General features: G+C 34.3%; 5 protein-coding genes across 16 annotated transcripts; 2 read left to right on the top strand and 3 right to left on the bottom strand.

Moving 5' to 3' along the window:
- Positions 1 to 422: 422 nt before the first annotated feature.
- Positions 423 to 2,408, bottom strand: LOC108623953 (S-adenosylmethionine mitochondrial carrier protein homolog). 2 transcript variants are annotated; one of them, XM_018022864.2, is made up of 6 exons: positions 2,031 to 2,408; positions 1,441 to 1,597; positions 1,261 to 1,370; positions 889 to 1,129; positions 636 to 774; positions 423 to 571 (listed from the first exon to the last, which is right to left on the bottom strand). In XM_018022864.2, the coding sequence occupies exons 1-6, from the start codon at positions 2,091 to 2,093 to the stop codon at positions 460 to 462; spliced, it is 822 nt and encodes a 273-aa protein (XP_017878353.1). In that variant the 5' UTR covers positions 2,094 to 2,408; the 3' UTR covers positions 423 to 459. The 2 variants fall into 2 exon arrangements, with proteins under 2 accessions (XP_017878353.1, XP_026668504.1); XM_026812703.1 differs by having other exon boundaries at positions 636 to 741.
- Positions 2,309 to 5,353, top strand: LOC108623952 (protein RFT1 homolog). 5 transcript variants are annotated; one of them, XM_026812695.1, is made up of 9 exons: positions 2,309 to 2,387; positions 2,786 to 2,942; positions 3,096 to 3,298; positions 3,377 to 3,563; positions 3,635 to 3,919; positions 3,977 to 4,108; positions 4,188 to 4,319; positions 4,444 to 4,944; positions 5,014 to 5,353. In XM_026812695.1, the coding sequence occupies exons 2-9, from the start codon at positions 2,883 to 2,885 to the stop codon at positions 5,170 to 5,172; spliced, it is 1,659 nt and encodes a 552-aa protein (XP_026668496.1). In that variant the 5' UTR covers positions 2,309 to 2,387; positions 2,786 to 2,882; the 3' UTR covers positions 5,173 to 5,353. The 5 variants fall into 5 exon arrangements, with proteins under 5 accessions (XP_026668496.1, XP_026668497.1, XP_017878351.1 ...); XM_026812696.1 differs by lacking the exon at positions 2,309 to 2,387 and adding an exon at positions 2,427 to 2,519; XM_018022862.2 differs by lacking the exon at positions 2,309 to 2,387 and adding an exon at positions 2,596 to 2,685.
- On the bottom strand, positions 5,267 to 6,968 carry Lamtor5 (Late endosomal/lysosomal adaptor, MAPK and MTOR activator 5). Of its 3 annotated transcripts, none has more exons than XM_018022865.2 (4): positions 6,747 to 6,952; positions 5,849 to 5,910; positions 5,658 to 5,772; positions 5,267 to 5,505 (listed from the first exon to the last, which is right to left on the bottom strand). In XM_018022865.2, the coding sequence occupies exons 1-4, from the start codon at positions 6,779 to 6,781 to the stop codon at positions 5,442 to 5,444; spliced, it is 276 nt and encodes a 91-aa protein (XP_017878354.1). In that variant the 5' UTR covers positions 6,782 to 6,952; the 3' UTR covers positions 5,267 to 5,441. The 3 variants fall into 3 exon arrangements, with proteins under 3 accessions (XP_017878354.1, XP_026668513.1, XP_026668514.1); XM_026812712.1 differs by lacking the exon at positions 6,747 to 6,952 and adding an exon at positions 6,389 to 6,720; XM_026812713.1 differs by having other exon boundaries at positions 5,471 to 5,562; positions 6,747 to 6,968.
- Positions 6,969 to 7,330: 362 nt separating this feature from the next.
- LOC108623944 (cytoplasmic aconitate hydratase) lies at positions 7,331 to 16,574 on the top strand. Of its 4 annotated transcripts, none has more exons than XM_018022848.2 (15): positions 7,331 to 7,386; positions 8,064 to 8,156; positions 8,422 to 8,588; positions 8,652 to 8,797; positions 9,034 to 9,427; positions 9,486 to 9,657; positions 9,776 to 9,993; positions 13,608 to 13,767; positions 13,874 to 14,094; positions 14,176 to 14,332; positions 14,428 to 14,663; positions 14,732 to 14,868; positions 15,092 to 15,239; positions 15,306 to 15,472; positions 15,555 to 16,574. In XM_018022848.2, the coding sequence occupies exons 1-15, from the start codon at positions 7,380 to 7,382 to the stop codon at positions 15,805 to 15,807; spliced, it is 2,676 nt and encodes an 891-aa protein (XP_017878337.1). In that variant the 5' UTR covers positions 7,331 to 7,379; the 3' UTR covers positions 15,808 to 16,574. The 4 variants fall into 4 exon arrangements, with proteins under 4 accessions (XP_017878337.1, XP_026668489.1, XP_026668488.1 ...); XM_026812688.1 differs by having other exon boundaries at positions 7,363 to 7,398; XM_026812687.1 differs by lacking the exon at positions 7,331 to 7,386 and adding an exon at positions 7,602 to 7,659.
- Positions 16,575 to 17,289: 715 nt separating this feature from the next.
- LOC108623945 (major facilitator superfamily domain-containing protein 6) lies at positions 17,290 to 20,187 on the bottom strand. 2 transcript variants are annotated; one of them, XM_018022851.2, is made up of 10 exons: positions 19,888 to 20,187; positions 19,651 to 19,815; positions 19,292 to 19,590; positions 18,891 to 19,221; positions 18,611 to 18,801; positions 18,415 to 18,551; positions 18,211 to 18,329; positions 17,892 to 18,137; positions 17,641 to 17,787; positions 17,290 to 17,560 (listed from the first exon to the last, which is right to left on the bottom strand). In XM_018022851.2, exons 2-10 carry the CDS (start codon positions 19,712 to 19,714, stop codon positions 17,490 to 17,492), a joined length of 1,605 nt encoding a protein of 534 aa, XP_017878340.1. In that variant the 5' UTR covers positions 19,715 to 19,815; positions 19,888 to 20,187; the 3' UTR covers positions 17,290 to 17,489. The 2 variants fall into 2 exon arrangements, with proteins under 2 accessions (XP_017878340.1, XP_017878338.1); XM_018022849.2 differs by having other exon boundaries at positions 19,903 to 20,187.
- Positions 20,188 to 20,243: the final 56 nt, after the last annotated feature.

Genomic DNA, 20,243 nt, shown 5'->3' with positions numbered 1-20,243 from the left:
ATTTTTAAATATACATTATATTTTACATTCCTTCGATATACGTCGAATTTTTTTCTTGAAATATTTATTAATTGGGATATACGTAAAAAGATACTTCAAAAAGTAAGTAAGTAATAATTTTTGATTATGTCAATAAGAAGTCAAAGCTTCTTATAGAAGACTGTAGCACGTTTTACTATTAATATTAATAGCAAGATGGTGTATGTATCTTTTCATTTTGTTGTATTGCACAAGCAAGTTCTTTGTTCTCCTTGAGATCTGTAATAAGAATTGCTATGATGTATCAAGTAAAAATCTCTTTATGAGTACCTTATCGATAAGAGTCAACAGTATATAAACTTCTTATAGTATATATAGTACTACCATTTATCTAAACTATTTGTCCACTTGGGCTATACAATAGTAGCACGTACGACAAGATATTGTTTGTTATTTTATATTTATTGACACATCGTCTGATTAAGTTGATAAAATTGATACACAAAGTTCTCTAACTTTCTCGTAGACACCGAAAAACATAAAACCGCTGAGAGTGAAACCACCGACTCTTGGTAAAAAGCCTGCGAAGAGTCTGGAAATATTTCGTCAATTAATGTTTGCGCAATAGGAGAAAGAACGTAGTCACATATTCATACCCTTTAATGCCGTATTCTCGATAAACCCTATTTAGCATTACGGAAATTCTCGTTTCATCTTTGCCCACCGTTGTACTCGATAACATTATTCTAGTTTTCGCAACGTCTAAAGGATTCGTTAGAGTCGCGGATATAGCGACTATAATACAAATAATAAAAATAATTTAAATCGTGCTAAATATCACCACCGAGGAGATACTTATAAGTATCTCCTCGGTGATATCATGTACGTCAATATTTGGAGTAAGTCTACCTGATACCGCCCCGCAGATAGCACCTTCCACAGGTGTGACTTCGCGACCAACGGCGGTTTTCCATTTAAGTTTAAAAAATTCCCAAAGTGGCATCTGAATGAAGCAGAACGGCATATCTCGCATCACAGTGCTTCCGAAGCCACGGTACAACGTTTTTAATCCCAATTTTTCATTATCTGCTATAAACGCTTGTCTCCTTTGTTTCACTACTTCTACTGGGACTCGAATAATGCATGCAGCCTATCAATAATTTTAGAAAGTCCTTTAAATGACAGAATATCGATTTTATGATTGGAAAAAAAATTGTAATACAACAAGACGATACATAATTATGCAAATTGATTATCATTATGAGTAGACATATGAATTACCACTTCTCCTATTGATGCGCCTGTTATATGAATTAAAGAATGATATTGCTCAGGTACATTAGGTTCGGTCACTACTTTTAGACCTTCGTAAGTCATAAAAAATAAAACAGCTGCAAAAAATTATCTAGTTAATTAAAAATTGGTAAATGTTTACAAATTCAGTTTTTGATTGAAATTTACCCGTTGGTCCTGTCCCCATCATTACAGGAGCTAAACCATTGTATAGATTTCTAAATCCGCCGGATTTCATAAAACCACTTTGGCTTTGTAATCGTGTTTTAATCGTATCCAGAGGAAAAGATAGGAAGTCACAAAGGGTTGCTGCGAAAGCACCTGACTACAGTGAGTTTTAAATTATTTTTCTCTTACGAACACGTCTGTTTAGGCAGCTTATTGTTTAATAAAAAAAATCTGTTCTATTCTTTACTGATAATAATTCCAATTGCCATTTAAGGATTATGCAATAAACATAGTAAACGCATAATTCTTTGTGAAGAAAAATATGTATTTGAGTTTTCTTTACATTTTTATTCAAAAAAAGTTGTACAAATAATCTACTATTAAATCAGCAATACAACAATTTGTATAGGAATACAAAATAGATTGGAATACATTATGTATTTAGGTTTTAAATAAAATTCGTGGGATCATTTCCATGCTCCTCTTACGTGATGCATAGTAATCTACGAAATCTTCGAGTATAGTATTGAAGCATGCGTATTAATCGATCGTGTAAGAAAATGTTTTTTGAGAGAAATTAATTTACTTACGATAAGTGATGTGAGGACAATATCGGTTTTACACAAGTCATTTGTATTTTTTTCGCTCAACATCTCTTAACATATAGTATCTTTTAACTACATTAATATTGTTGAAGAGTGATTGTACGGCTTGAAATTTAGCTCACGATTTCATCCGGCGTTTCGTTTTAATTGACAAATTGAGAATCATTGTTTAATTGAGAATTTATAAACATTATAAAACGATGTTGTCACATAAAATAATCACAGTAATCATTTGAAATAGTATTCAGTTTTAATAATTTAATACTATTTTACATATGCACGACCGTCGTATGAAGTAACAGTAAGAAACAAGACAACCACGTGCAACATTATTACATAATGGTATCACTTCACAAGATAAATAATCGTTTTGTACTTTGGATAGAAGCAGATAGGAGTTTTGATGTTTTGATCGCGCGTTGCTGTGACAGTGACAGTCTGTTAGGGGGACCTAACCTTATCTCACTTGTTGAGGTTTACGACATAATTATTATTACGATCTTTGATGTTAGGAAAAGCTTTTGTTTTTAAAACAGTTTCCCACTAGCAAGAATAGATGAAGACGTATGACAAAAAATTACTAGACATGATACACATATATAAAATTCACACAATTACGTCATGAAATCCGTTTCATACAGTACGAAGAAATTCTTGGCTTTTGCGTTTACTATGTATCTACGATTAATTTCGGGCGCAATGGAAATTTCCGAAAAATGATATCAGCATAAATGTTTTAGGTATTGTTAAAACTGTTCACATAACCTAGAATTTTATTGACACCCCTTTGGGCGGGAATCTCGAAATATTTATATTTCTACTTGATCGTCCAAGAAAATGTCCCAAAGTATTTTGAAGAGCAGCTTGGAGAATGCTTCCTTCAATATTATATTTCAGGTATTATATACTACGTTACGTTAGCAAGTGTAAAAACTAGAATAGCTCAAACAATATTTGTAAAGAAACTTACATCACACTAGATACGCTTTTATAAATATAAACTGTAAAGAAGATTGAGACAAACGTACAACATGATGTCCCTGTTTTTAGATATTATGCAGAGGAGTTACTTTCGTTTTAAATGCTTTCGTTGTTCGACATGTGGGTCAAGCAGTTTTAGGAGTGATAAATGTGAGGCTACTATTACTAGAGTCAATGATCCTGTTTTTATCTCGAGAACCATTTATGAAAGCATGTTTAACTAACACAGCAGAACATAATTGGGCACAAGTTGTAAATTTATTGTGGATGACGTTAGTCCTTCAAATTAATCATGAAATTTTAGATAAATATAATTTCACAAGGGTACATAAACTGTAAATGTTTTTTAGGGTTCCTATATGTTTTATAATGTCCTTAACGTTTGGATATATTTGGCTTTTTGTTTTATCAGCGTCCGAAGCTTTACCATCGTATTACACGTTTGCAGTTTGGGCAGTTGCCTTGTCCTGTATTATTGAATTATCGTCTTTGATTGTTCAACTGGTTGCCAGTGCATTTTTATTTGTTAGGTTGAAAGTAAGATATTACAATTTAAGAATACTTTAATTCAGTTTCAAGCATTTCTTTAATCATTTCATTATTTTTAGATTATACTTGATACTATCATGATCGCAATTCGTACTATAACATTTGTTCCACTGGTGCTTCATAATCCAGAAAACGCATTATTAGCATTTGGTGTGGCTCAACTAGTTGCTGCAATATTTTACACTACAAGTCACTATTTATACTTTTATCGTTATATTGAAAAACTAAACAAATGTAAGTTAAAGAGAAGAATGTCATTAAAAGACAATAGCGAGGAATATGTGGTGAGAGAATTCCCATTTAAAACAGTAAAGGATTTTCTACCTGGACAATTGGTGAATAAAGTACGTATTATATGATACGTGTTTAGTACGTCGCGTATAAAAATTGTTACATTTTAGGAATCATATCTAGATAAAAAATTAACTATCCTTACATGGAGTTTCTTTAGACAAGGAATTTTGAAGCAAGTTTTAACTGAAGGAGAAAGATTAATTATGACGGTAATGCCAGTATTGACATTCACTGAACAGGTATATAATTTATGACAAAATATATGTTATTCATTGATACTTTTAGATCTGATCTCGTTTATTCCTATGTATTTTTAAGGGAACATACGAAATCGTAAATAATTTAGGTTCTTTAGCGGCAAGATTTATTTTCCGTCCAATAGAGGAAAGTGGATACTTCTATTTCACCCAAATGGTGAAACGGGATAAACCGATAAACGACCAAAATCCTGTAAGTAGTACAGGAAAGTGCAAAACTGAACTAACAATCTTTGTGCTTTACTGTAAATGAAAAATACATACAGAAGTATATTAAATTGTCGTGATTGAATAAAAAAAGGAAACTTGTATTTTAGGTCAAAATTCAAGAGAGCGTGAACGTTCTCGCACATTTGTGTTCAGCTGTTACATCGATCGGTTTAGTTGTTTTAGTATTCGGACAATCATATTCTAGCACTCTATTATGGTTGTACGGTGGCGTTAAATTAACTTCGCATCTACCCGTACTTCTAATGCGAGCGCATTGCTTGGCAATCCTACTTTTGGGTATAAATGGGGTAACCGAATGTTACACGAATGCAACAGCTGATAGTGCAACGATAAACAAGAGCAACTTGATCATGATTTACGAGTCGATAGCTTTCCTCTGTGCATCATACTTGTTCGCTATCTGGTTTGGACCTGTTGGTTTCATATTTGGAAACTGTGTAAACATGAGCTTGAGAATCCTACATTCAACTATTTTTATCAATAAACGATACAAAGATACGATGTACCGTCCATTAAGAGGACTAGTGCCAAAGCCTATGTTTTCTGCCTCTCTTCTAATAACAGCGTTGGTCACCAACATATCTCATGTAAAAGAATAACATCTTACGATTCCTTTATGTATCAATGCGAGGAAATTAACAATTTTTCTGTTACAGGCCTACTTTTTCCCAGACGAAAAAGTATTACATTTAATTATTGGGATGATAATGTTCTCGATAGTATTTGTATCATGGATATACGAGCATCATGACTTAATTAGACTTGGTACAAATAAGTGGTACGAGAGAAGAAATAGACATAGAAAAAGTGACTGACCTTAAATATATTTTTAATAATGATTTATTAATATTTACATATAAATTATCTACAAAGGTGCCGCAATGCAAATCTTCTGTGAATCTTATAAAATTTAATAGTTACAGATGTATTTTCTACACTGTTACAATCAAACTCAAGTACAAGTTGTTCTATTTAAAATGAAAATGCATTAAATTACTTATTGGAAGTTTTTATATGCACACAAGTAATGACATGTTTAACTTAAGTATAACCAGTATTATCAGTTCGAGTCAGGAGACATATTTCACACGGAAACATTCTTATAAATTGCACCTACTACCGCACCCTCACGTTGTATAAGGCATTTCCTACAAAATAATTTATGATGTTTCCCCTTTGTATTTATAGTTTAATGAAATGTTGAGCTTTAAAGATATATTTCAGGCTTGTGTAATAAATTCGTTTGTTAATGATCTTGTATATTAATCTAATTAAGTGCAGAATAAAATATAACATTCACCTGTTCTCGTTCTGCAGAGAAATAATCGGAGCTGGTGATTTGGGTTCTAGTTTTGCTACTTGATCTGCGATAGCTGCAATTATTCCAGCACTTTCAGTCGACGCATTTCCTTTAACTATTTAGAATATATCGATTAACACTCATTTCTTTAGATAATGTCATTTCAATATAAAATACCTCCTAATATATACCTCCTAAGCACAATCCAGCATGATCAGCTAAAATGCAACCAATGATACTCTCAGTGTTATTCCTATAAAACAATGCGAGATATCTTTCAATCTGATATATACAAATTCAATTCATATCCAAATGTCCCTATTTTGTGTCACTATTTCTACTCATTGCCATTTTCTTTTACAATTACATAAACAAACTTAAGTCAATGAGTACAAACTATAAGTTGAATATAAATTGGGACATTTACTATAATTTCATAATGATTTAAGTTGTTGTTTTATTTAGCTGCGTTGTCAAGCATTTTGTCAATCCGACATTTCTGAATACATAAATATTGCAACTCATTGTTACAAACACTTTGGTACATATTTAAATATAAATATCGTTATCAAACGAATAAGATATTTGAGAAAAGTTCAAGATTAAAGGTGAATCATACTAAGTACTCTTATCTCCTTATCAATATGCATAATATATAAGCATACTGATATACATAAAACATTTGCATTAAAACTGCTAATAGAGATACAAACAAGGATACTAAGACTTACGTATTATCCAATGTCTTTTCTAAATTGTTTTCCATTTTAACGTTCTATTTAATTTGCAAAAGGTATTCAGCAGTAAACTAAACCTTAATTGTAATTAATTATGACAATTCATTCATACAAAAATTTTGACACGTATTTCAATTCTAATATTGCTATTAAGCGAATATGAATAAATGAATAAGAAATCTGGGAAAAGTTCGAGGTTAAAATTGATTTATATGACTTCTGTTCCCTTACCAATGCGTTGACGCATTTACTAAACAAAAAATTTGCATTGAGGCTACTAATACAAACACGAACGAGGATAACCAAATCATCAGACGTTCAGTATAAAATTTATATTATTATTAAAACTTACACGTCATCCAATGTCTTTTCTAAGTTCCTTTCCATTTTAACGTTCTATTTAATTTGCAATTCAGCAGTAAACTCAACTGTAATTCTAATTAATTATGAAAATTAGATGAGTTTGACGTATTTAGAGTCGCACAGTTTTATATCATTGTGTATATGTTTCTAAAATCGGACTTTGCCGCAACAAGTTAATCATGAATCGAATGATTCGATATATCTCGCACTGGCTCGCGAATTCTTTAAAGGGTGTTGTAAAAGTATTCCTTTTTAATTGAGACATCAGAAAACTTCATTTATTATAAAAGGGGTAACGCTCTAATTAAACTGCGGATTTCTATGCAAAATAAAACACGTATAATGTCAATTAAAATAATCTAAATTCTACGATGTATACTTCTTTTGATATTGTACAAACTTCTACATATATTCTTGTATTTACACTACTCTCATTTTTCTGTAAATGCATAAGATCCGTGGTTTAATGGTAATAAATGACTTCCATGTGATTAGGTATCTTTTATTAGATTAATTGTTACATATTATTACATGATGTTTCCGCATGCATATTGTTGTCACCCTGTATAAATAATATCACTTCGTAAGCGAACTGGACGACGTGACTGCTACAGTACCAATCATGGCTGGTAAGTGTGCAGGTCTGTTTTACTTGCTCCCATTATTTTCAATGTATTTACGAAAATTGAACGAAATAAATAATGTCAGCTCGTATCGACGACCTTAATTCAATGCTACTCGCATTGGGAACCGAGAATTTTGCTCAATTCGTTATCCTATTAAATTTGCATAAAATTATTTCATTGTCCTGATTTACGAATTCACCGGAGAAATAAAACGTTTTTGATTGCACATTTTCATGACAACGCGTACCACTGTTAAATTAATTCTCATCCCGACAAGTAAACTCAAATATGAATTTGTTTCAAGTCCGAAGCGCGACGTGACATTGATTGCGACTCTTAATATACTTAATTATGACACCTGTTACATTTGACAACTGTCTTACACAAATGTATTTTCCATTCATTGGCTTCTATCAAAATGATATTGAAACTCTTACGTCTAACGTCATTAAAAATGCGAGAATTACACAGTTTTATACGTATGCATTCACAAGTTAATATAATACAAATATGTTACACGTTTCTATTTATTAGTAGTCCCCTTTCATGAAGCAGATGATAGTAGTTCGTGATCATTAAAAATTTATATGCATACGTTTTATGATCATATGTGCATTATCATCTCCATTAATTACATTTTGCTTTAAATAACATTCTGATTTACTCAATTTTACTATCAGCGGAAAATCCGTACAAGCATTTAATCAAGCCCATTCAAATTGGATCCAAGGAGTACAAATATTATGATATAACAAATGTCGGAGGAAAATATGGTACGTAAAAAGTATTGAACATATATATCGCATGATTAGACTACGGATTTTGTGCATTCATGAGAAAATTGTATGTACAAAAAACATAAAAATAAAAGTATACAGATACCAAATGCAAAGAGCATATTACAATATTTAAACATAAGACACATTTTTAAAACTGATACAATAAATAGTTTATTTTGCATAGAAACCCGCAGTCTATATGTGACATATAAAAGAATCAGATTTGATATTGAGATTTTGAGATAAACAATCTTTGCAGACAGATTACCCTTCTCGATCAGAGTACTTCTGGAGAGTGCAATTAGGAATTGTGACGAATTCAACGTGAAAAAGTCTGATGTCGAGAAACTGTTGAACTGGGAAACAACCCAGACTCTTGAAGATGGAACGGACTTAAATTTTAAACCAGCCAGGGTAATACTACAGGTAAGTACTTCGTCAAATTTGATAAATATCGCGTAATCTAATTGTAAATTTCATTTCCAACAGGATTTCACTGGAGTACCGGCAGTTGTAGATTTCGCAGCTATGAGAGATGCTGTGAAAAGACTAGAAGGTGATCCAGATAAGATAAACCCTATCTGTCCGTCGGATCTTGTTATTGACCACTCAATACAAGTTGATTTTTATAAAGGGTAAATAATTGCTATTTTTACATCTTCATCATAAAGTGAAAGCGTATAGAGTACTTATCACGTAAATGAGATAATTCTAAATTAGACTGAGATTACATAATATAGCGCGAGTTTTGGTTGATCTTTGTTATCCTTGAGTAGAACATTTAAAACAGAGATAATTTTCATTGAGCAATCAAGTTAATATACGTAACGTACTTAATACGTAATAATAATACGATTTTTTGTTTCTTTAGCACCGATGCTTTGAAGAAAAATGAAGACCTCGAATTCGACAGGAACAAAGAGAGATTTATGTTCTTGAAATGGGGTGCAAAGGCGTTTCAAAATATGTTGATCATACCACCGGGAAGCGGCATAATACATCAAGTGAACTTGGAATATTTAGCTAGGGTGGTGTTCGATTCTAATGACTTGCTGTACCCTGACAGCGTGGTGGGTACAGACTCTCATACGACCATGATCAACGGTCTTGGCGTGCTTGGATGGGGTGTAGGAGGAATCGAAGCTGAAGCCGTTATGTTAGGACAAGCGATGTCAATGTTAGTGCCAAAAGTAGTCGGATACAAATTAGAGGGAACTCTGAATCAATATGCTACTTCAACAGATCTAGTTCTTACCATTACAAAGGTAGATATTTAGAAACGTAAAAATTGTGACGAATTACTCGAGCGCAATTTACTTTCAGAATCTACGACAAATCGGGGTCGTTGGGAAATTTGTGGAATTCTTCGGTTCAGGCGTATCTCAACTGAGCATCGCAGATCGCGCGACAATATCGAATATGTGCCCGGAGTATGGTGCCACGATCGGTTTTTTCCCTGTTGACAAACAGAGTTTAGGATACTTAAAGCAAACAGGTATATAAACTGAATAAACGAAACATACATTTATATAATATTGATAGATTTTCTCCCGAATTATTTAGCAACGATTAAGTACGATCCATCTATTATTATAGATATTATTATCTTACAGGACGATCCAATGAACATATTGAGAAAATTGAGAAGTATCTCACCGCCGTTCGTATGCTGAGAAATTACGATGATCCGAGCCAAGATCCAGTCTTCTCCGAAATCGTTACTTTGGATTTAGGAACTGTGGTCTCCAGCGTTAGCGGACCTAAAAGACCTCACGATCGCGTTTCAGTCACCGACATGAAACAAGACTTCCGTAACTGCCTTACTAACAAGGTAAGAAAATTTATAACGGTAATACAAAATTATTTATTCATTTATTATTAATACACGTGTTTGTAAAACCTATTGGTAATCTCGTGTCCTGATTCACAAAGGATTCGCCGTGCGTTAGCGTGTGATGAGCATGCAATGGCGATGATTAGTCAGTATTCGCATGGGACAAACAAAACCCAGTGACGACCGATAACTAGCGTCAACCAGAATTATGTTTATCCCATTCTATACTCTTGAATGCCAAGTGCATGGTTCCCTGCGTGTGCTGTTTCAAAGCGTGGTGCGTGCTTGCTGCGATGTCCGGATAATGGTGAACGGTTACAAATGAATCCCAGGTAACTACTGCTGTGATATGAAGCTTTTATAGGTAACACATCACAACAGAAGTTCCTTTGGATTCTTTTGTCCAGAACTTTGAAGCGATGATTTTGCGTGTTCAAAAGCGAGACATTGAAACGTTTCAAGAAATGTTTAGTTACCACGTCCGTTGAAGAAGAGTCACCGTCCTCCCTGGTTCCGTTCCGTGTGGCTATGTCTCGCACATTTTGCCTTGCTGATCTAGCTTTATGATCATTTTCTTCATCATACAGTTAGATCACCAAAGAAAAATAAACGGGACGTTAGAATGATTTCGTAGTTGAATGATGGTAGATCCGTGTCTTCGTAGCTGATGAATTCCGTGTTAAAGAGGACGAGTATTTCGATCTAGTCACGAAGTCGTTACAACGTTACACTAGACGAATACTTCGTCCTCTAAACAAGAAACGGTCGTTTCAGGCGGGCAGAACGTGTCTTGATGAGTAGAAAAGCGGTAGCGGACATTGGACGAATCCTACCCGGTGAGGTTTCTATTTCAACCGCACCGGGCAAGATTGCATCCGACAGCAGCCACCAAATAGAACTCCTTGACCCATGGCTTCCTCGATAGTCACGTGAAAAGTTGAACTCACTGAGAAAACTATAACTATTTCCGACGTAGGTAGAAGAGAAACTGTTCCCGAACTGTGAGACTGACGAACGAAACCGTACCGTTGTTTGAATTCGAACGTTCGACTCCTCGTACTTGCTAAGTGCACAGTGAACCTTCTGCGCTCCTCGTGCCGTTTTTATAGAGGCCCTAAGACCTACCCCCTCCACTGATCGGGGACGAGTGTTCGTTACCTGAATATCTGCCAGTGGAGTTTCAATGGATGTCCCAGGATCCTCCCCCGACGTGCAAGGACTTTTCTCTTGCCCCCTATAACCATTTTCACCCCCATTTGTTACTCACTCTTTGTCTGCGATGAAATTACGAATTTGGTTTTACACGAATCGCCACAAATCACACAGATTCAACGCCTTTATCTCTTGTTGTGAAGGGAGCAATGAGACATTCATTGTTTACATTGGTATCTTCTCTGAATAATTTGCATTCCTTCACCAATGTACAGAAACTAACTGCCAAAGGTTTAATTAAATAAGTTGACGTATTAAATTCAAAATTAAATAAGCCTGTTCAGTTCGAAAGCTTGGTTTTGCTTGATTTCATGTGCCGGTGTTATTCAGTCTCAATGATTTTACTGTAAGAAATTTGAATATCTTTTCGAAGTCGTATATAATATTTGTAAACAGTCTCCCCACAGTTCCAATGAATAACGGTTACACGTACAGCTAGAAACAAATAGATTCTATGTTTTAGATTAGCATATTTTAATAAGGGAACGGCAGTCAAATTATAAATATTTGTTAAAAACGGTATAACGATAATCGTGCGAACTCGATGAAGCAACAACGGAGCCGCGTGATTTTAAAAACACGGTACCGATCGATTTCTATTGAAAGATGTTCAACATCGGAATCGCGTTACTATGCTATCACAGCAAGGACATTTGCTGAAAACTCATCCACGTGAATCATAGAAAGCTGACTGTTCCTCCGTGCCATGAAATTCAACGCCCTTTATCGTTGATTTTTTTACTCTGCCGCAATGAGACTGGCTTTTCGTTAGAAAGCTCAAGGAATTCTCTTTTTCTGCACATATGAACAATTTATACAATTCCATGGAGATCATTTAAATATAAAAATTCAGTAACAGAATTGTCTTCTCAATTATTAAAAATGCAGCAAATCCTAGTGATTGGAATACGTTTAAGGACAGCTTTAAAAATTCAGATTAAATTACAATACCTTTGATGCAGGGAATGCTACATAAATTATTGATCGCGATATAAGAAAAGAATCGTTGATTGTAACATGAAAAGAAATGGTGTAGTCATGATATAAGAAAGGAGTGAGACATTTATCAACATTTTCTTCTGCAATGAATGCTTTCAAACTAATTCTACATAGACATACGATAATTCGCAATTTCCGTTGATCTCCCGATGAAGAAATTATTTTATACGTACCAACGATCGATCGATCTTGAATTTCGCGGAGAGAACGAGCGACTGTTCTTCGATGAGGCCACGAACGCCGTGCAACCTCGCTCAAATTGCTGATACAACATCCATTCATTTTGCAAAGCTCACGCATTTTGTTGCATACCATCGTCTTTTACATACGGATGCTCGCCTTGAATTATATTTCAAACGATCGGTCTTATTCATCGCTAGAATTATTTTTAAAAATCTCCTTTTCACGCCTGTAGACGGGGCTTATAAATTTTCGAGGAACAGCGAACATTTTCGCTGACACTCGGTACCAAGCTGTACCCTCTTAAATTATTTCTCGTTGCCGAGAATTGAAAGAAAGGGAAGGTAACTGTTTGGGGATAGAATTTGTAAAAGTAAATCCTTAGCCGTGAGGAAAACCTGGAACAATGACGGCGTCGGGATAATTGTCGGGGACAGGCATCCTTAGTCGTTTGACCATCGACTTTAAGCCTACCTTTGGGGGAGGTATAAGAAATTACTATCGCAGTATAACGGGAAGGCTCGTTAAAAGAAAATTTGTACAACTAAATTTTCGGACGCTTTATTATTACCTTGTTTATCGGTCTCCAAATGTATTCCATTACATTAACAGAAATATGTATCTTTATCAGTGGAAATATCCGGAGACACAATAACGCACGTTTACAGAGAAACTCGGAATGCGTGTGAAAAATATTTAAGGAACGAGTCAGATACTATTATATTAAGATGGAAAGTTTTTATGTTAGATATGAAGACGAATGTCGAAACAAATGTGGAGAATCGCTGTTTCATAGTAGGAGAATGCTTCTTCAGCGATTTATTCGTTGGACAATGAATTCTACGTGCGATAGGGTCATTCATACTCGCGAGGGTCATTAAACTTCAACGAACTGCTAGAAATTACTGATAACAAAAAATAGATTCCTGATTTTATCGATTAAAAAAAAGATATAAATAATAGGGATGTAAGAAATAGGAGGCACAGATATGTGGTTGTACAGGAAATTCATTAATGCAATGAGGATTTTATGCATTCGCAAATAATTTAATTCGTATAACAAAATTTAAAGATTCCGTATACGAAATTGCAATGATTAAATTGTGAAGGAAATGTCTTTATATAATGCACGTTCTAAACTGATGTTACAAAAGTTTTCAACCGCTGTCTGTATTTTGTATTGGGGAAAGATGATTTATTACGACGACGCTTATTTCCAGGTAGGATTTAAGGGGTACGGTTTGTCTCCCGAGAAGATAAACACCGTAGCTATGTTTGAATACGGAGGAAGGGATTATAAACTTAAGCACGGTTCCGTGGTTATTGCCGCAATTACCAGTTGCACTAACACTAGCAACCCTAGCGTTATGCTTGGAGCAGGTAACTCTCTTTGTCTACTTTCCCTAGGCTTACCTTTCTTAAAATTCAAGCAGCAAAATGATTTATGAAAATTTCGAATTTTGTTAATAATATCGCATAATTCCAGGTCTCCTTGCAAAAAAAGCCGTTGAAGCTGGTTTGAGCGTCCAGTGTTACATCAAAACATCATTATCCCCGGGGTCTGGAGTTGTTACTTATTATTTAAAGGAAAGCGGTGTCGTCCCATATTTAACAAAATTAGGATTTGAAGTTGTCGGTTATGGATGTATGACCTGTATCGGGAACAGCGGACCCCTTCCAGATGTTATAGTCGAAGCGATCGAAAAGGTAAAACGTTAAACTGATATTGACGAAAACTAACATTGAGAAATAATCGAATAAATGTGATTCATGTAAAATCATTTTCAGAATGGACTAGTATGTTGCGGTGTGTTATCCGGCAATCGCAATTTCGAAGGTAGAATTCATCCGAACACGCGGGCTAATTATCTGGCGTCGCCGCTATTAGTGATCGCATACGCGATAGCGGGAACGGTAGACATAGATTTCCAGAAGGAACCACTTGGTAAATGAGTAATTTGACTTGAAGTACAAATTTAAAATCATGTATAATGAATAATGCAAATGATCTTAATGAATCATATCGTTGCTCGTGATTAGGTCATCGACCGGATGGGACTCCCGTTTACCTCCAAGATATATGGCCTACCAGGTCGGAAATTCAAGCTGTAGAACAAAAGTACGTGATTCCGGCTATGTTCAAAGAAGTTTATAGCAAGATTGAAAGGGGTAGTGATAGCTGGGCTAAATTAGTGGCTCCGGAGGGTAAACTGTACCCTTGGGATACAGAATCCACGTACATAAAGAATCCACCATATTTCGAAAATTTGCAAAAGGTATATACATCATAGATTATTATATTTTTAAGTCGTTTAAATCATTACTTTTACTGTTTCATAATTAGGAGTTACCGACATTGAAACCTATCATCAAAGCGCGTGTTCTTTTAAACCTTGGTGACTCCGTCACGACAGATCATATTAGCCCAGCTGGTAGCATCGCCCGCAATTCTGCTGCGGCGCGCTATCTCAACAATCGAGGGTACGTTTTAAGTTCACTTTCATTTCTTATTCATTTCGCTTCTTCAAACGTGATCTGTTTTTACGCCAGCAGAACACTCTCGTCGCGGTAACACGAGAACAATGGAGCGCGAGAGCCCGTTTCGGCTTGTTTCACGAATCTCGGCGAGCGTCTTGACGAGAGTGTACTGTTAGCATTACGACTTATATTAATACAAGTCTATTCCTTTTACGTTTACAATTAGACTGACTCCGAAAGAGTTCAACTCGTATGGTTCGCGCAGAGGTAACGATGCCGTGATGGTACGAGGCACGTTTGCTAATATTCGTTTAGTGAACAAGTTCCTTAAAAAAGCAGGACCACGAACAATTCACATTCCCACTAACGAAGAGGTTTGTAACCAAGTTAAAAGTGATTAGCATGTAAAATAATTTCGAATATAATCGTGCTTTCCATAGATGGACGTTTTCGACGCAGCTGAAAAGTATGCGAAGACCCAGACGCCTTTAATAATTCTTGTCGGGAAAGAATACGGGTCAGGATCTTCACGAGATTGGGCCGCGAAAGGACCGTATCTCCTTGGGATTCGAGCAGTTATAGCTGAGTCATACGAAAGAATACACAGGTAACATTTATTTGTACGATTGCAGACAAACCTTGGAACTTTTTAAAAATATCTTTGACATTTTATTGTCGTTGTTTTTCAGGTCGAACTTGGTAGGTATGGGTATTATCCCTCTGCAATATCTACCTGGCCAAAACGCGGAGTCCTTAGGATTGACCGGCTACGAATTGTACGACATAAATTTCCCCGAAAATTGTCAGCCAGGACAAAACATTACCGTTACTACTGACGATGGAAAAAAGTTCGAAGTGCTTGTTAGATTCGACACCGACGTAGATATAACGTATTTCAAACACGGTGGTATCTTAAATTACATGATCAGAACAACGCTTTGATAAGACTACTCGCAATTCGGTGGAATGCAAATAATTGTATAATGTTACTTAACACAATTACTTAATTTTGGGTCTGGATTTCGTAGCATATAATGCCTGAGTTTATCCAAGTCTTTATTTATAGTCACTTTAAGAAACGGTGTAAGAACAAATACATTTTGTCAATTTTTTTAAATATATATATATCTATCTATATATATATATATATTTATTTTTACGTACGTACTATTGTTTTAAAATGTTTTCTTTTTGTAACACAGATAGAATTCTATTTAAAGTGGTACAGTCTATTAAAGAGTTTATAGATGAAATATGGTGAATCACAAGTCTTTTAGATTTTATAATGATTGTGTTTAAAAAAGAGTCGAGGATAAATTACTGTTTGTTAACATAATAAAGTGTTAATGATGACATTTTTAATCTGCAAGAAAAATTTTCCATTATTTTGGATGATACAGAGTCGTTTCGTTTGTTTGTAGATTTTATTTTGCATAATAAAATTAGTTTCCAATCGGATTACAGTTTATTATAGAATATAAATCTATTCTTTAGTGTAGAATATGTTCTTGTAATTAAATGCCTTATAGGAATGTTCCGAGAATTTGAATTGAACCAAACATCGATAAGTACGCAGTACAAATGACTACTATCAAAATTTAGAGAATAAACGAGGCTTCTCTTTGTGCCCATGAAATAAAACTGCAAACAAATTATAACGTTTATTATAAAATGGAAATAAATGTTCACAGAGGAAAGATGTTGAAATATGTACCTGTATATCATTTTTCTGCCTTTTATCTCAAAGAACAGCTTTGCAGTCATATTCAATTCAACAGGGATAAATTTTTTAGTAATCAATTAAACAACTTACATATAAAAGAGTATAAAGGTTTATTCGTACAAAGTATTTATTAAAATGTTGCAAGCAAAGCTTGGAGTTAGCTATTTTGATATGATTAATGATCCTAGGTTCCTAGGATCTTAATAACAGTGCTCTGTTAAATTTTTATTTGTATGTAAGTACAATAAAAAATATTTATCAAAATAAGAACTACATTTAAAAATTGTAAAGCTCTAATTCTCATGACTAGCATTTGACATATCAATATTAAAATTTAATCTTATCTTTGATATTTACTGCTGTTAAGACAGTTATCTCGAACGATAATAATTTTAAAAGATCTTTGTTCTGAAGTAATGTTTCCGTTTTGTAAAATATAAAAGTATGACTTAGCATTAATATCACTCAACCGATGCTTCGCTCGAATTATTATATATATAGTTATTTTTATCTATTTATATTCTAACTCTAGCAGGTTTAAGAGGATCAAGAAGAAACAGAAATTTTCTTACTGTCGTGGAAACATAAAAAGCTAGTATCAGTTCCAATTTGTAATTCTCTGTCTTATAATGTAGAAACAAATGATATGAATTGTTATAAGTGAAATGATTTAGGTCCCTCGATAATAAATTTTCACATCATTGCTCAAAACAACGTATATTAAGATCTCAATATTGATATATCAAAGATACTCCTTCTTTTGGCACGTATTTAAAAATTAATTGTTGGAGTATTTATCTATTATTGTATATCTTGTATAATATCGGTGTTTGTTCATCGTGTTTCGAAACGACAATTTTCATTTGTATTGGAAGTATATTTGATTATTATGCTCGTTCAGTCAATTATCCGCTACGGTACATTCCTTTTGAGCTTCCTCGGGCGTTTTCCATACCACGTGGCTCTTTGTCTCTGTAATAAACAAAAGTCTTAGTAATAAAAATGTAGACGGGTTGCGGATGATCGCGGATCGAGATCGTTCGAGAGTATACCTGGCGTTAAATCTTTTAAGTATAGACGGTACAAAATGAGGTACATAAATGCAGTAACGAAGGCAAGTAAAGAAAATATCCGCAACGTCGTTACACCTCCATATAATTTGTACAGGATCCCCCCAATAAAACTACCAACTGAAAAACCTGAAACAGTATAGAATATTAAAAAAATTCGTCTCCCGGACAGTTGATATTTTTTAGTACATAATAGAAAATAAGAGAAGTATATGAAATTTAATAGCAGTTACCTAAGCCATCATCCATGCCAGCTACGATCCCTTGCACGGTAGCTGAGGTACCAGGTGGTGCAACTTTGCTTGCATAGGCGACTATTGTTGTGTAGCAAAGTGCGTAAGTCGGTCCCTGCATAAACAGTTCTATAAGTATCACCCACCATGGATTCGGTGCTATAGAAATTAATGCAAGTCGTAGAGCGTAAAACAGGAAACAGAATGTAAAAGTATATCCGAAACCCAGCTTCTTTAGAATTTTACCTATTTAAAAAATGGTTTGTGTAAAAATTGTATACGAAATATATTTTTACAATGAAAATAATAAGTACTATACCGGATAAGGAAAAGAATATTATTTCGCTGCCCAAAGTCTCTGCGGCGACGATCAAACCTTCGATTAATTTAATTTGATTCATGTTACCCCATACTGCCATAGCAAGATCTTCTAAATACCTGTGTCAGAGATATTTTAAATTAACTCCTAGTTGATTCTTCATACTTCTTTCAATGTAAATTCAATTCTCATATAAAAATGTACCAAAATAAAAAGTAGATCATGAAACTATCAAGTATGCCAGCGATCGTCGCGAAACAGAGGAATATAATAATAGATTTCAATTTTAAAAGCTTAACAACATCTTTCAATATATTTTCAGATCCTGTCATTTTTGGTAGCTGTAAAAAGGGTTTTTGATTATAAAAAATGAATTTCAGATATTATTAGAGAAACTTACATCTAATTTATTACAGCAAACTAGATCAATGGCGGTGAATACGAAAACAAATAGAAACGCAGGTGTATATGTTTCAATAATTCCTTCTTTAGACCATAGATCTCCTACACTGCCAGCTAACAATGCAGCAATTCCGAAGCCAATAGTGCCCCACACACGTTGTCTACCATATCCCATTTCACCACCTTCGCCTATAAAAAGAATTCAGACATGTAAGAAAATAAAGTTTTTATTTTTACATAACAAATTAAAATATAAAGTGACCGTTACATTGTGTTACCTAATATATCGAAACAAATAGCATCACTTATGCAGTTGCTGACATTAAAACCGATGTTGCCAAGGGACATCAATAAAACAAAGCCCCAGAATGTTATAGAAGTGTATAAACAAGTGTCTTCAAACTCATCACAAGTAACGTTGCAGGTACTGTTTTTAAAGCAATACGAGGTACTATTTAATAGTTCAATTATGCATGTCGTGTTCGAGGAAATATCTGCTTCCTCATTGTTTCCATAAAATTGCATAGGTACGGAAAAATTGTTATCCGTGCACGTCCAATTGCATTTTGTATTCTTGAAGCCAGTACATAAATTTGGCTTGTCGATGTTCTGAAATGGAAGATATGAAAGAACATTCAGTTACGTTTAGACACAATTTATAATAAAGATGGAAAATAACCTTAGGTGGACAGAATTTTATCTGATCACAGGATATATTATTAAAGCTATGGTTTGGTAAAACTGGTCCTGGGAGTATCGGCAAAAAGTACATGAGAATGTAACAAGTACTTGTAGCTCCTAATAGTGTTATAAATATTGCTTTTCTCTTTGGATAGAAGTAGTCCACAAGGAAACCAAACGCTGGTTTGGCAATCAGGAATAAAATTGGTAAAATCGCAGTGATAGTACCCATAACGAATGCCGATACACCAATTTCCTTGCCGTAAACTGGTAAAAATGGCAGAATCGGACCCATTGCTATGACAAAAGAACTTTTAAGATATTTGAAACGAGTGTGTTTTAAAAAATATTAGTTACCTGCCATGAAGAAGAAGTAATGTGCCTTTATAGGCAACTGTCTATAATTTATCTTTATTTTCATTTTCTTCGAGTTAATTGTATAAAAGATATATACATATATTATGCAGTTTGTTGTAAGTAAAAATCCTTAAAGTAGTATCAGCTTGTAATATCTCTTGCTTCCTAAAATCAAAGTGTAGATTTAGACAAGATTTAGAACAAGAAAGAGAAGTACATATTATATTATGCACAAACATTATTTAAAGGTACCATTTGTAAACTCTAATTTACAAGTAATCAGTATACTTGGTAATAAAGGTTTGCAAGATTGAACTTGAAAATCTTTAATTTGTAAAGTTCACGGTTCACTGCATCCACTTAATTAATCAATTACGCTATGAGAATTTCTGGTATAACCGGTTCACATTCGCGTTCTAGATAAGCAGCGATGTAATAATGACAAATACTCTTATCGTCCATTATCAGGCACTACAATCAGGGATGTCAGAATCAGGGATGTCAGAGTCAGAAGTGGAGATATTTTTTCCCTCGAGGCTCGCTTCCCCTGTTTTTCGCCCGTATTTCGATCCCCACTACTATTCCCCTCATGC

This window comes from Ceratina calcarata, unplaced genomic scaffold, assembly GCF_001652005.2.
Source record: "Ceratina calcarata isolate Rehan_Ccalc_2016 unplaced genomic scaffold, ASM165200v1 scaffold294.2, whole genome shotgun sequence".
Taxonomy (NCBI): Eukaryota; Metazoa; Arthropoda; class Insecta; order Hymenoptera; family Apidae; genus Ceratina; species Ceratina calcarata.
This window is presented reverse-complemented; position numbering and strand designations above follow the sequence as displayed.

Bases quoted from the DNA above. Each gene is read 5' to 3' on its own strand.
- LOC108623952 (XM_026812695.1), top strand. From the start codon at position 2,883: ATGTCCCAAAGTATTTTGAAGAGCAGCTTGGAGAATGCTTCCTTCAAT. The intron at 3,564-3,634 runs GTAAGATATTAC...CATTATTTTTAG, and splicing joins TTTTATTTGTTAGGTTGAAA to ATTATACTTGATACTATCAT. The intron at 4,109-4,187 runs GTATATAATTTA...TGTATTTTTAAG, and splicing joins TATTGACATTCACTGAACAG to GGAACATACGAAATCGTAAA.
- LOC108623953 (XM_018022864.2), bottom strand. From the start codon at position 2,093: ATGTTGAGCGAAAAAAATACAAATGACTTGTGTAAAACCGATATTGTC. The intron at 1,130-1,260 runs GTAATTCATATG...AATTATTGATAG, and splicing joins GCGCATCAATAGGAGAAGTG to GCTGCATGCATTATTCGAGT. The intron at 572-635 runs GTATGAATATGT...AAATATTTCCAG, and splicing joins CGAGAATACGGCATTAAAGG to ACTCTTCGCAGGCTTTTTAC.
- Lamtor5 (XM_018022865.2), bottom strand. From the start codon at position 6,781: ATGGAAAGGAACTTAGAAAAGACATTGGATGACGT. The intron at 5,911-6,746 runs GTAAGTTTTAAT...ATTGTTTTATAG, and splicing joins GAAAAGACATTGGATGACGT to GAATAACACTGAGAGTATCA. The intron at 5,773-5,848 runs GTATATATTAGG...TATTCTAAATAG, and splicing joins TGCTGGATTGTGCTTAGGAG to TTAAAGGAAATGCGTCGACT.
- LOC108623945 (XM_018022851.2), bottom strand. From the start codon at position 19,714: ATGAAAATAAAGATAAATTATAGACAGTTGCCTATAAAGGCACATTAC. The intron at 19,591-19,650 runs GTAACTAATATT...CTTTTGTCATAG, and splicing joins TTACTTCTTCTTCATGGCAG to CAATGGGTCCGATTCTGCCA. The intron at 18,552-18,610 runs GTAAGTTTCTCT...CCCTTTTTACAG, and splicing joins TTTGCTGTAATAAATTAGAT to CTACCAAAAATGACAGGATC.
- LOC108623944 (XM_026812687.1), top strand. From the start codon at position 7,617: ATGACAACGCGTACCACTGTTAAATTAATTCTCATCCCGACAA. The intron at 8,798-9,033 runs GTAAATAATTGC...TTGTTTCTTTAG, and splicing joins CAAGTTGATTTTTATAAAGG to CACCGATGCTTTGAAGAAAA. The intron at 13,768-13,873 runs GTAACTCTCTTT...GCATAATTCCAG, and splicing joins TAGCGTTATGCTTGGAGCAG to GTCTCCTTGCAAAAAAAGCC.